This window comes from Heterodontus francisci, chromosome 16 (assembly GCF_036365525.1).
Source record: "Heterodontus francisci isolate sHetFra1 chromosome 16, sHetFra1.hap1, whole genome shotgun sequence".
NCBI lineage: Eukaryota > Metazoa > Chordata > Chondrichthyes > Heterodontiformes > Heterodontidae > Heterodontus > Heterodontus francisci.
In genome coordinates this window covers 58,684,378-58,698,017 of record NC_090386.1, presented here as the reverse complement: position 1 = coordinate 58,698,017, position 13,640 = coordinate 58,684,378, and the positions used below count along the sequence as shown (strand labels likewise).

The window sequence follows — 13,640 nt, the reverse complement described above, 5'->3', positions numbered from 1 at the left end:
GTGTGAGGCTTGCACCAGTGCTAAGTGTGTGAGGATGAGGAGAAATATATGAATGTTAGATATGAGGCCTAATTGATAGAGATTGTTGGTAGGCAGATGATGGGGATGTGGTGAATTGTATCTGGGGCTTGTAGTGTTGTGGGAGGATACGGCATTTGAAGATGCATTCTTTAACCTTGACCAATTGGGAGGTCATTGAACTTCTTGCGACACTGTATCCAGGTCCTAGGGGCTTACCTCCTGCCATTGACCTCCATGGCTATCTGCTCCCGTTGCCTTTTGATAGCATGTTCTGAGAGCCTCCTGGCCGCCTGCAGGTACAGGACACCTTTCCAACTTTCCACCTCCTCCACCAAGACCTCTAGTGTTGTGTCAGAAAACTTTACAGTCCACTGTCTCCAATGTTGAACTATTTTCTAATTTTCCCAGGTCAGACACACTTCCTGCATGTCTACCAGCCCTGCTCCAGCCACAATGCTCCCGTCCTTTAAGGGGTGCAGGCTAATTTTAAGCATTGCAAGTCTGCAGCTACTAATTTTCAGTGGGCCAATAATCAAAGTTTGCAGGCCTACAATTTCCCTGTAAGCGCTGTTTCGAACTGAAAGAATTTGATTGGACAATCAGCTCATGTGTTTTTGGTGCATGCTGAAAATCTGAAAGTGACACTTGTCAGCTGCCAGTCAGTTCTATGAAACTTACAGTTTATACCTCACAGCATAGTTGCCAGTTGATTTGTTAAAATAACTAAATTACACCTCATGGGTACTTTACAAAGCCAAGTTGAAGTGTCTATTGACAGTGAAGCATTAAACTTACATGGGAAGCAGTTCAGAGAAGGTTCACTCGACTGATCCATGGGATGAGAGGGTTATCTTATGAGGAAAGGTTGGACAGGTTGGGTCTGTATTCATTGGAGTTTAGAAGGATGAGCGGTGATCTGATTGAAACATATAAGATCCTGAGGGGACTTGACAGGGTGGATGTGGAAAGGATGTTTCCCCTTGTGGGAGAGACTAAAACTAGGGGGCACAGTTTAAAAATAAGGGGTCTTCCATTTAGGACAGAGATGAGGAGAAATTTTTTCTCTGAGGGTCATGAGTCTAACTCTCTTCCCTGGAGATTGATGGAAGTAGGGTCATTGAATGTTTTTAAGGCAGAGGTAGACAGATTCTTGACAAACAAGGGAGTCAAAGGGTATTGGGGTAGGCAGGAAAGTGGAGTTGAGTCCACAAACAGATCAGCCATGATCTTACAGAATGGCAGAGCAGGCTCGAGGGGCCGAATGCCCTACTCTTGCTCCTAGTTTGTATGTTCGAAAGCTTGTTTCTCTTCTTTGACCATTTAATCAAATGACTCACATACTGTACTTCTTTGTAAGCTTAATAATTTGTTGAATTTATGCTTTCCTTTTAGCTGGACAAACTTCTGTCATCAACTTGCTTAAAGCTTATAGCTATGGCTACTCCAGATGTCAGTGTTCACGTGGAGGAGGTAGTTGTCGTGACAACACCTGACACCCCATCGGATGGAAATGCAGTCGAAGAGGTTAAGACAGTTTTGGTAGACTTCAAATCAACACAGCCTAGGTAGGGAGACATGCTCGAGACTCTTGTATGTATTTAGTCTCGCCATCCGATCTTAAAATGCTTCCAAATTCTGCAGCTACTGATATAAACAATTGTTGGCAATTTGGGCAACTATCGGCATTATTGCAACACAATTACTTTAATTACTTTCCTTTAAAAGATAAATGTTAAGTTTACCTATTACTGTAGTTGAAGCTGTTAATCAGCTTTTAAGATGAAATTTTCTTTAACAGGAGTAGATAAACTCAATTGTGCAGTATGGTGTACCATGAATGGTTTCTGTTCGTGGGTGATGGTTGTAACATGTAAATGGGTAATTAAACAAGATTAGTAGTAATTGAGTTATCAGCACATTATAGATCTACCTGCTTTTTGGAAAATATGAGTAGTCAGTCAGCAAATCACAATAACACATTCAGTGACCCAGATTGACTGTGCCTTTAGCCATGGAGATAATGAAATGATGACTGGCAGAATTCCATTCAGGAGGGGTTGTGTAGGCCTGAGGTTGTCAGCGTTGTATTTCGTTTCAACATCTGAAGAGAAGCTTCACCATAGTCACAGCTTACTTTACATATCTATTCTTAATGAATGATCTAAATTGTAAAAGCTTCATGTTTTGTTGTGCATTGCCAATCTATTGGTAAAATGTTAATATTTACTGAGCTTCTGGAAGCCAGCATGTACAAAAGTTTGAAACTGTGTCCAAATTTACAGAACCCTAGACTGATCACAAATATTTCTGAAATGAGCACATTTTTCCATCATGACATCAAAAGGCTTAGTTCCTGGTGGTTTTTTTTCTAGTACTCCATTCTTGAGTCAAAAGCCTGAGATTAAAGTCAAATATCCTGTGATCATGAACTCCTAATTTCCAGATTAAAAATGTTTTGTAGAATATCTATCAGGTGTGCTTACAGAGCACAAGTAAATGCTACATTCCTATCACTGGTAACTGGGAAAGGCAAAATAAAGAAAAGAAACACAGGGCCAATAAGAAAAAAAATTGAAAAAATTCCTCTCTGACCTCCTGAGCTGATCAAAACCAGTCCAAGAGATCACATTAGCAGCAACATTTAAATAGCACATTTAATGTAGCAAAACATCCCAAGGTGCTTCATTGGACCATGCGTGGGTTAACTGATCTACTTACCTTCTATATGATGTGATCTTTGCCCCAGCCAAGAACCAGTTCATCTTCCTCTTGAAGGCACGCAGAGAGTCAGCACGCACTGCACAAGCTGGTAATGCATTCTAGAGGCTCACTACTCTCTGAGAAAAAAGAACTGCCTAACATCTAGCCTATTCATTCTGCGTATTTCAAATGCATTTTCCCTAGTCCTCTCCAGTTTGTCAAATTGAAATAATCTTATCAAAAGGCCATCAATTCACCTCTTTCATTATTTTATCTACCATTTATCAGATTGCGTCTGTCTTTGCTGCTGTAAAATAAATAGATCCAGCTCTAAGATTATCTGAGTAACTATGGTTCTTTAAGCTGGGAGTCATTCTTGTAGCTCTTTTAAACCTTCTTCAAGACCACTATATCACCTAACATATGAAGGGACTAAAACATGGTACAGTACTCCAGATATTGTCTAAGTAATGTATAATAAAATGGTGTCCTTTGATTTGTTCTGATTGGCTGTATTACTACAACCCAATACCTGTTTGCTTTGGCTATACCTTCTTTACACCGATTGTGAACCTTCAGTGATCTGTTCACAATAACACCTAGATCCTTTCTCAACTGTTTTCAGTATCGTTCATCTAAATGATATGTTGGCCCTACTTTACTGTATTTATCTAGCTTAAATGTCGTTTGCCATTGTTCGCCCATTTTCTTAGCACATCTAAATCCTTTTGCAAAACATTGTACAGTCTTTACTCTTGCACGCATTTTAGGATCATCTGCGAACTTACTGATTTTACCCCCAATGCCCTTACCGGTTGCTAATCAAGTGTTTTAAATTTCTACTAATACCATGAGATTCTATTGTGAAGTAGCTTATCCTAGGCTTAATGATAGGGTTCCTGATCATCTTTGAATCAAAGACATGATGTTCATCAGGATCATGAGTCTTGTTCTTAAATTCTGACTTTTGTAAGTTTAGTAAAGGGTACTGGCAAGATCCTCTAATAATTGAGCCTTATAGTGCAAAAGTGCGAAAATTCAGTTCTCCAAACTGAACAGTACAGGTTTGTGAAAGATCTCATTTGAATCTTGAAGCTTTCAGTGGAATTCCTGAGAATTTCGGTTTGGATGTAGCTCCTAGAAACTCTGTCTTGGGGTTCTGTGTCCTGAGTACTGAACAGTTGCATCTGGGGTAAAAACAGAAAATGCTGGAAATATACAGTAGGTCTGGCAGCATCTGTGGAGAGAGAAACATTTAACATTTCAAGTCTGTGGCCTTTCATCAGAACTGGGAAAAGTTAGAAAAAAGTTTTGAGCAAGTGAAAATGGGTGGGTGGGGGGGAGGAAGGGTAAGGAAAAGAACAAAAGGGAAGGTCTGTGATCGGTTGGAGGGCAGGAGAGATTAAATGACAAAATGTTTTTATTTTCGATTTCCAGCATCTGCAGTACTTTGCTTTTGTAGATGCATCTGGGGCCTAGATTGTGTAGTGGGTTACAACACAGTCCTTTCAGCTCCAGATCCTGGATTTGAAACAACCCAGATGACGTCTCCACTCAACTAGCCGAAGAATTTGAGTCAAATGAGTTTGAATTTGGTCCCTTGTCAGCTTACAAGAATCCACAGCACAAAGGTGACCCTGATTAGATGCTGTAGTGTTGGCTTCACATTGGCAACCCACAAGGATGGCTAATGTGGGTGGTAAATGGCTTGGTGCTTTACGGACATTGAGGTAGAGTGGAACACGCTTATCTCTGTTTCTGTCCCATGCTATACATGACCCAGGAGTACTTGATACGAAGACTGGCTACCAAAAGTGATCCTTTCCCAAGAACTGATATCCCTGATGTATATTAACAAATAATAAATTATAGGTGCAGCTGCAGGATAAATGTAGAGTAATATACAATATGTAGCTTGTTTGTGACAGACACTTTTGAACCCAGGATACCTTCACCAATGTAACCTTAAGTAGCCTGATTCCAGTTCATCACAGTTTACAAGAATACATGTCTTGTTTGCTATTTATGAAATAGTCAGAGGGTATGCAAGAGAAAACAGAACATTACACTGATTGCAGGAGCCATTAAGTGCCCAAAAATTTCAATGTGCATTTACCCATAGCTTAACCACAGATAAAGTATATCTATACTCAATTTGATAAGATCATGTTTTCTATTTGCAGATCCTTTTCAACAAAATTATGTTACTGATTATTTTAAATATATATTAACTACTTATACCATAAAGAAAATCATTGCTGCACAATAGTACAATACACAATTTTATGGAAATTAATTTTCAGACATCGACAGCCCTTCCCTCATCAATCAACTTTGTCACTTCCTCAAAGAATTCTATGAAGTTGGTAAGACATGACCTTCCCTGCACAAAACCATGTTGCCTATCACTAATAAGCCCATTTTCTTCCAAATGGGAATAGATCCTATCCCTCAGTATCTTCTCCAGCAGCTTCCCTACCACTGACGTTAGGCTCACCGGTCTATAATTACCTGGATTATCCCTGCTACCCTTCTTAAACAAGGGGACAACATTAGCAATTCTTCAGTCCTCCGGGACCTCACCCGTGTTTAAGGATGTTGCAAAGATATCTGTTAAGGCCCCAGCTATTTCCTCTCTCGCTTCCCTCAGTAACCTGGGATAGATCCCATCCGGACCTGGGGACTTGTCCATCTTAATGCCTTTTAGAATACCCAACACTTCCTCCCTCCTTATGCCGACTTGACCTAGAGTAATCAAACATCTATCCCTAACCTCAACATCCGTCATGTCCCTCTCCTCGGTGAATACCGATGCAAAGTACTCGTTTAGAAACTCACCCCTTTTCTCTGACTCCACGCGTAATTTTCCTCCTTTGTCCTTGAGTGGGCCAATCCTTTCTCTAGTTACCCTCTTGCTCCTTATATATGAATAAAAGGCTTTGAGATTTTCCTTAACCCTGTTTGCTAAAGATATTTCATGACCCCTTTTAGCCCTCTTAATTCCTCGTTCCAGATTGGTCCTACATTCCCGATATTCTTCCAAAGCTTCGTCTTTCTTCAGCCGCTTAGACCTTATGTATGCTTCCTTTTTCCTCTTAGCTAGTTTCACAATTTCACCTGTCATCCATGGTTCACTAATCTTGCCATTTCTATCCCTCATTTTCACAGGAACATGTCTCTCCTGCACGCTAATCAACCTCTCTTTAAAAGCCTCCCACATATCAAATGTGGATTTATCTTCAAAAAGCTGCTCCCAATCTACATTCCCCAGCTCCTGCCGAATTATGGTATAGTTGGCCTTCCCCCAATTTAGCACTCTTCCTTTAGGACCACTCTCGTCTTTGTCCATGAGTATTCTAGAACTTACGGAATTGTGATCACTATTCCCAAAGTAGTCCCCTACTGAAACTTCAACCACCTGGCCGGGCTCATTCCCCAACACCAGGTCCAGTATGGCCCCTTCCCGAGTTGGACTATTTACATACTGCTCTAGAAAACCCTCCTGGATGCTCCTTACAAATTCTGCTCCATCTAGACCTCTAACACTAAGTGAATCCCAGTCAATGTTGGGAAAATTAAAATCTCCTATCACCACCACCCTGTTGCTCCTACATCTTTCCATAATCTGTTTACATATTTGTACCTCTATCTCACGCTTGCAGTTGGGAGGCCTGTAGTACAGCCCCAACATTGTTACCGCACCTTTCCTATTTCTGAGTTCTGCCCATGTTGCCTCACTGCTCGAGTCCTCCATAGTGCCCTCCTTCAGCACAGCTGTGATATCCTCTTTGACCAGTAATGCAACTCCTCCACCCCTTTTACCTCCCTCTTTATCCCGCTTGAAGCATCGATATAAGGGAATTCCGGAGCTTGGGGTCTAGGGATCTGAAGACATGGCTGCCAGTGGTGGATTGATGAAAATCGGGGTGTGCAAGAGGCCAGAATTGGAGGAATGCAAGAGATTTTTTTAATATCTCGGAGGTTTGTAGAGCTGGAGGTGGTTGAAAGAAAAAAGGTTTTCCTACCATCAGGACGTTCACCTGCCATAGGACCCAGGATGCTTGGCATGCCCATGGAAAATGAGGTAGCAGCTTGCTGTGGGTAGTCCCCCACCCACAGTTGGGAAATTCAGTGAACAAACAAAAACATCTTTTCCATAAATATAGCATTTAAATGAGAATTGTGCATGGTCATAGTGCAGGCTCACTTTTGCTGCTGAATTTGTTGATTGGAAAAATTTTTGGTCACAGGCCCCATTTCCTGATTCCTGCCCATTTCCTTCGACACTATGGCAGAGCTTCAAAATATTGGGGTTTAGGTATCATTACTATCTGTGTTAATGAAAACATTGTACCCTTGCTGTCTGCATTACTTTAGTTATTCGTGGGTAGGGAACTAGACAGTAGTTTGTTATCTATTTCAAAAAACATAATTTTCAGTGCCTCATTTTATATCATTTTTAAAGTTAATAATTGGCTTAAGGAAACATAGAAAATAGGAGCAGGAGTAGGCCATTTGGCCCTTTTGAGCTTGCTTCGCCATTCATTGTGATCATCCAACCTGTTTCCTCTTTCGCCCCATACCCTTTGATCCCTTTAGACCCAAGAGCTATATCTAACTCCTTCTTGAAAACATAGTGTTTTGGCCACAACTGCTTTCTGTGGTAGCGAATTCCACAAGCTCACCACTCTCTGGGTGAAGAAATTTCTCCTCATCTCAGTCCTGAAAGGTTTACCCTGTATCCTGAGACTATGACCCCTAGTTCTGGACTCCCCCACCATTGGGAACATCCTTCCTGCATCTACCCTGTCAAGTCCTGTTCGAATTTTAGAGGTTTCTATGAGATCCCCTCTCACTCTTCTGAACTCCAGCGAATATAATCCGAACTGACTCAATCTCTCCTCATATGTTGGTCCCGCCATCCCAGGAATCAGTCTGGTAAACCTTCGCTGCACTCCCTCTATAGCAAGAACATCCTTCCTCAGATAAGGAGACCAAAACTGCACACAGTATTCCAGGTGTGGCCTCACCAGGGCCCTGTATAATTGCAGCAAGACATCCCTGCTCCTGTACTCGAATCCTCTCGCCATTAAGGCCAACATACCATTTGCCTTTTTTACTGCCTGTTGCATCTGCATGCTTACCTTCAGTGACTGGTGTACGAGAACACCCAGGTCTTGTTGCATATTCCCCTCTCTCAGTTTATAGCCGTTATATAATAATCTGCCTTTCTGTTTTTGCTACCAAAGTGGTAGAATCGGGCAGAGTCAGCATGGACTTAAGAAAGGGAAATCATACTTGACAAATCTACTCGAATTCTTCCAGGATGTAACTAGTAGAGTTGATGAGGGGGAGCCAGTGGATTTATCCACATTATACTGCATCTGCCATGCATTAGCCCACTCACTCAACTTGACCAAATCACCCTGAAGCCTGTCTGCATCCTCCTCACAACTCACCCTCCCACCCAGTTTTGTGTCATCTGCAAATTTGCAGATATTACCTTTAGTTCCCTCATCTAAATCATTGATATATATTGTGAATAGCTGGGGTTCTAGCAGGTATCCCACTAATCACTGTCTGCCATTCGGAAAAAGACCCATTTATCCCTACTCTTTGTTTCCTGTCTGCCAACCAATTTTCTATCCATCACAATACACTACCCCCAATCCCATGCGCTTTAATTTTACACGCTAATCTCCTATGTAGGACTTGGTTGAAAGCCTTCTTCAAGTCCAAATAAACCACATCCACTGGCTCCCCCTCATCAACTCTACTAGTTACATCCTGGAAGAATTCTAGTAGATTTGTCAAGTATGATTTCCCTTTCTTAAATCCATGCTGACTCTGCCCGATTCTACCACTGTTCTCTAAGTGCTCTGCAAGAAAGTCTTTGATAATGGACTCTAGAATTTTCCCCACTACTGACATCAGGCTGACTGGTCTCTAAAGCCTTGATTTCTCTCTACCTCCCTTTTTAAATAGTGGGGTTACATTAGCTCCCCTCCAATCTGTAGGAACTGTTCAGCCCTGTGTTCCCCAACATTTATGGTCTGATATTCTGGTATGAATGCTGTGGAAAAGTCTTGCTGAGTGAAATGTAAGCTTCAAATTATTACGACTGAGGCGGGGGGAGTGCATTGTTTATTCTAGTCCCATTTCTCTACAGGTCACAACATATATATTTTAAATTTTCCCACTTACCGATACGGTCAATCATATACTCTATTATTCCCAGAATGAAATACACTCACCAGGTTTCTTTAATGAGCATCAAAATTATCAGTTTATTATAAACAAGTTTTAACCAGTAATGAAGTAAAGCATAAATGCACATATTGAAGTTTTAACGTCCTCTTTTTACTGTAGACACACACACACACACACACACACACACACACACACACACACACACACACACACACACACACACACACACACACACACACACACACACACACACACACACACACACACACACACACACACACACACACACACACACACACACTTTAAATTCAGAGCTCTGTTACAGACCAAAAACGCATACAGGCTGAATACTTGCTCATTCCTGAATAAAACAGCAGATGAGATATAGTGTGTTCCAAAACTGGCATACAGTCTAATTTCTGTGTACACGTAGACGGGCCACTGAGATCTTTTAGAACAGATCTTTTCAGACGGCATTGAGAATTAATTTAGCAGGCTTTTCTTAAAAGACAGGAGACGAGATGAACTGACATACTGGAATTCTCAGCGTCTTTTAGGGAGTTGCTGGAAAGTGAGCTGGGTTGTGGTCTTCTCTCCTTCCTTGACACTTCTTCACAGCAGGCTAACTTTATCTTATTCCAGAAGGTAAAACACACTGACACTAAAACCAAAAACTTGTGAGTTTCCTGCCCTCTCAGATGCATGCTGCTGCTCCCAGGCTTGTCCTATCAAGGGGCGCCTGTCACTTCTCTGCCCATATCTTCCCCTGTTAACAGGGTTTCTGTTCTATTTTGAACTTGAGTCATGTGACAACCAGTAAACATTGCTGCCAAACCAGTTCTTTCAGTGTCCCCTTGATGACTTGTCCAACATTTCTTCAGTTTGACTATGAATTCCTCAAAAAATATTTAACTAAAAAAAAAACAGAATCACTTCCATAACAAAATGAATTGCTTGATAAAGGCATATGTCTTATTATTAGGCCTTGACGTGCATGACAAGAATATCTTAGGATATGAGAAAATGATTGGTGATTAAACATCTAAAATCTTTCTGTTTTCATTTCTTATGGTAATCACTATTGTTTTCATATCTGAAGTGAATGCAATTTTTTTATCAACTGGTAGATAAAAATTGGGAAAAAGTAGTGTCGAGGCAAAGAATGCCAGTTCTGGGAAAGTTTGCCAGTGTTGTCGGCCAGTATCAAAGTGAGGCATTTGTAAAGCCCATTTGTATAGCCCAGCCAGCCTCCCTTTGCAGCAGAAAGAAAAGACCTTTATTCCAAGTTGACTGGGTTTGAAGTCAGGCTTTGAGTTGAAGGTACTACAGTATCCTGGCCTCCTGTGATTCACATTTAATGGTTAAAAATATAACACTTGGACATTGATCAAGTTGTATTGCATTTGTTTAAAGTGGCTATTAATTAAATGCTTTGAAACATAAATTGACAGTTAAATTGAGTGAAACATTTGTCATTGAAATTCTGTGTAACACACTAAATACAGGTTATGACATTTTATATACATGATATTAAGGTTTGGCTGGTTACATTGCTCAAATACTTACAACATTCTTTGTCTCTGTCTAAGCAGTGGAGGATTAAGTGATGATAGTATGGACTCTGTCAATACTCCTGGAACCTATTCATCTTCCTCCACACTGATCCAGAAAGGTGATATTATTGGTAAGTGTAATGGCTACATACAATTAGTAAATAGTGTTAGATTATGTGGATAACTATGATTTGGACTGGAAACTCATTCTTGCATACTCTTGTCCTTAACCTAGCACTCTAAAAATAGATCTAAGTGGTGATAACTGAAGGAATGGCCAAATGAGAGCTGTACATTTTATGATGAGAGGAAGACTTGCAACCCTTCGATGAAAATAACATGAAAGCTCCAAACAATTGAACATCTGTTGTATCTGGGGAAAACTGCAATGTTTGAAACAATATTTTTGAATATTTACATCTAGATTGCATCTTTGCAATTGTTCAAATCGCTCGAATTGATGCACACTTTGAGCCAAACATGTCTATTCTGTGCAAAAGAAACTGGCAACTGTTTTAATTTCTTGGTTAAAATGATTCTGAATGGCTTAGTTTTCAATCGAATATGCTCTGAGGTCGCACTGTTGATTAGTCAAAGAACTGCAATGGGGGAAGAATTCAGAAATCTATGCTATGGTTGTAATTTCCTGGCTGGTCTGTGGTGTTGCCACAAATCAGATTTAAAGGGAAGGATACCCAAAGGGAAATTATGTACTTATTTATGATTAAAAAGTGTTCTAAATACTAGATTTACCTTATACCACAATGCTGTGGCATTATGGGGATCTAGGTTTTCAGGTGACCCAGCTTTCATCCTAAGCAGTCAAGCTGATGTGAGCTTCAGGCTCCCATCAGTGAGTGACTTGATTCTGCAAGATAGTTTACCATGGAAATACCACCCTTTAAATAAAACAATCTTTCAACACAGCTGTTTTTCTCACTGCTTTTATACTTGAAAATGGATTTCACTACATATTGCCTGAATTAGCAACTATGCACCTGCAGAACTGCTTCTAACATTTGGTCATTTTATTCACCATAGAGGATAAAAGAAAAACATATAAAGCAACTGGAAATTTAGTTTGGTTTCCAACTAATATTAGTGTCTTCATATTTTTGTAAAACATAATTTTCTCCATATAATTAAACTATGGCATGGTGTGGATGCGTTTATTTGTCCAGGCATGCGCTTTTACTGTGAGCGGCAACAAGCATGTTCATTTGCTGGTAGTCCCTTCTCTTTTGATGCATAAAAATTGTCTATGATGCATACACGCCAATCTTCATTCATTTGTTCACTTGGTTAAATGGAATTGTCTTCGGAGTTTAAAAAAAAAACTCACAGCCAAAACAAATGACAGGAGCTAGGAAAAAGGAGGTAAATAAAGAGTTTGAATTAAAAGTACAGTTAGTCAAAGATGGTTTCGGTAGGAAAGTAAAATTAAGTGACGAGGAAGAGACAGTGGGGGGGAACAACAAAGCAAGCACAGTGTAATGTTATAAGAGCATGTACTTTTTTTGTAGCCCAGTGATACTCTAATGCAGTACACATAGTCCAGTTTTCATTACTGTCTTATTTTTGTTGTTTTTGTATTACTATGCATAAACAGAAAACTTAAGAGACCATGACCCCTTTATAATAGCTGACAATTTAATGGTTAAAACACCTTGCATTGTTTTCTGTGATGAAAATACATGCCTCATGTTTAGAATATGTACAGTTGCTAATAAACACTGAAAAGGGGAGCTTCTGCCTGAATTTTGAAATGTTGCTATTTTCTCTTTGAATGGATATTGTCCATGAGAGTTGTGTGTACCATACTTATCGTAATAGTCTTATGTAAATAACCTTTTTAGTCACATACAATATCCTCTGAAAGAGTTAATTTAGTCACATTTAAACAGTTTGTGTCATTAAATTATCCTTTTTTATGGTTTTATAGCTTCCAAGATCATACTGACAAAGGAATATGCATAACATATGTTTGTTGACGTCTATAATGTAGCATTTTTTTTCTGTGTAATCCCTGTGGTGTGACACCTCTTTATGTCAATAATCGGTTTAACAGCAGCACTCAGTTATCACAAGCTGCCATTCTCCATGGGAGAAAGTAATTCTTTGACAATTGAAGCATCGTAAGTCTCGCATGACTTCATGTTCTTCATAAGTAGCATGAAAGCTAAAACAGTTCCATTCATAATCAGGTTACTTTCAATCTCAGTATTAAGTCATATGATTGAGGAGTCATTTTATTTTTAAGCTAACACTCCTGTTTGGTGACTTGGAAGAAAAAGGCTTTTCACTCATTCTTAAAATGGAAATAGTGACCTCCACCTTTTGGTGGATCCGCTCCACTGTCTGTGCAGTCAGGGCCCATATAGAGTTATAGGCTGGGATTTCAATTTGTCAGAGAAGGTAGTTGCTTAAACCCACCTCCCGGGTAGGCGAAATCGACATGCTCAGATTTTGAATGGCGCTGACGGGAGCCGGAAGAGGCAACCCGCCTGCGCTGTGTAATTGGCCAATTAAGCATATCAATGAACTTGTTGACCGCTTGTTTAAGGGCCAGACTTGGATTTTGGTTCTAAGCGGCGGATTCGACGCGCCGTCAGAACCATGACAGGGAAGAGGAGGTGGTGACATAGTGGAGAGTGATCTGGAGCGGAAGGACATGAGGCAGCATTGAAGAAGGAAGGCTGAGAGATGGCCCCCATTCACAGGCAAGCAGTTGCACTTAATGATCAGAAGTATCCTGCATATCTTTGTGCTCCTGACAAGGGCTTTTTTGGGAGGGTGGGGGGTGGGGTAGGGTTCAGGCATTCTCCACACTCCAATGCCAACGAAGGAAGGGCATGAGGAAATGAGACCGAGGTTCTCCGAGTTTGGCCTGACCAGCAGTGAGGAGCAGTATCTGCCAGAACAGAGGCAGATCCCTAGGCAGCAGGAGTGCAGGGGTGAGGAAAGAGGGGCAGGAATGCTCCAGAGTCTGTGCCTAACACAATCCTCACCCTCTGCATTGCTCTGCCAACCCTCATTTCTCATTCTCCTGCATTGGGCCAACATAAAATAGAAACACACCAATCAGCCTTAGTGCATCAACTGTCCCAGTGCTTTATGGCTTAACAGTGACCTATTATTTACATCATAAACACCTAA

General features: G+C 40.6%; 1 protein-coding gene across 5 annotated transcripts in view; it reads left to right on the top strand.

Annotated features, from left to right (window-relative positions):
• The window catches only part of gmeb2 (glucocorticoid modulatory element binding protein 2), a 94,271-nt gene that overhangs the window by 15,306 nt on the left and 65,325 nt on the right, over window positions 1-13,640 (top strand). For 4 of the 5 annotated variants that reach the window (XM_068048222.1, XM_068048221.1, XM_068048219.1 and 1 more), the window contains 2 exons: window positions 1,414-1,586; window positions 10,521-10,615. In XM_068048222.1, the coding sequence (XP_067904323.1) occupies window positions 1,456-1,586; window positions 10,521-10,615 (226 nt within the window). In that variant the 5' untranslated portion in view covers window positions 1,414-1,455. The remainder of the gene's footprint in view (window positions 1-1,413; window positions 1,587-10,520; window positions 10,616-13,640) is intronic. The other variant, XM_068048220.1, reaches the window with a different exon arrangement.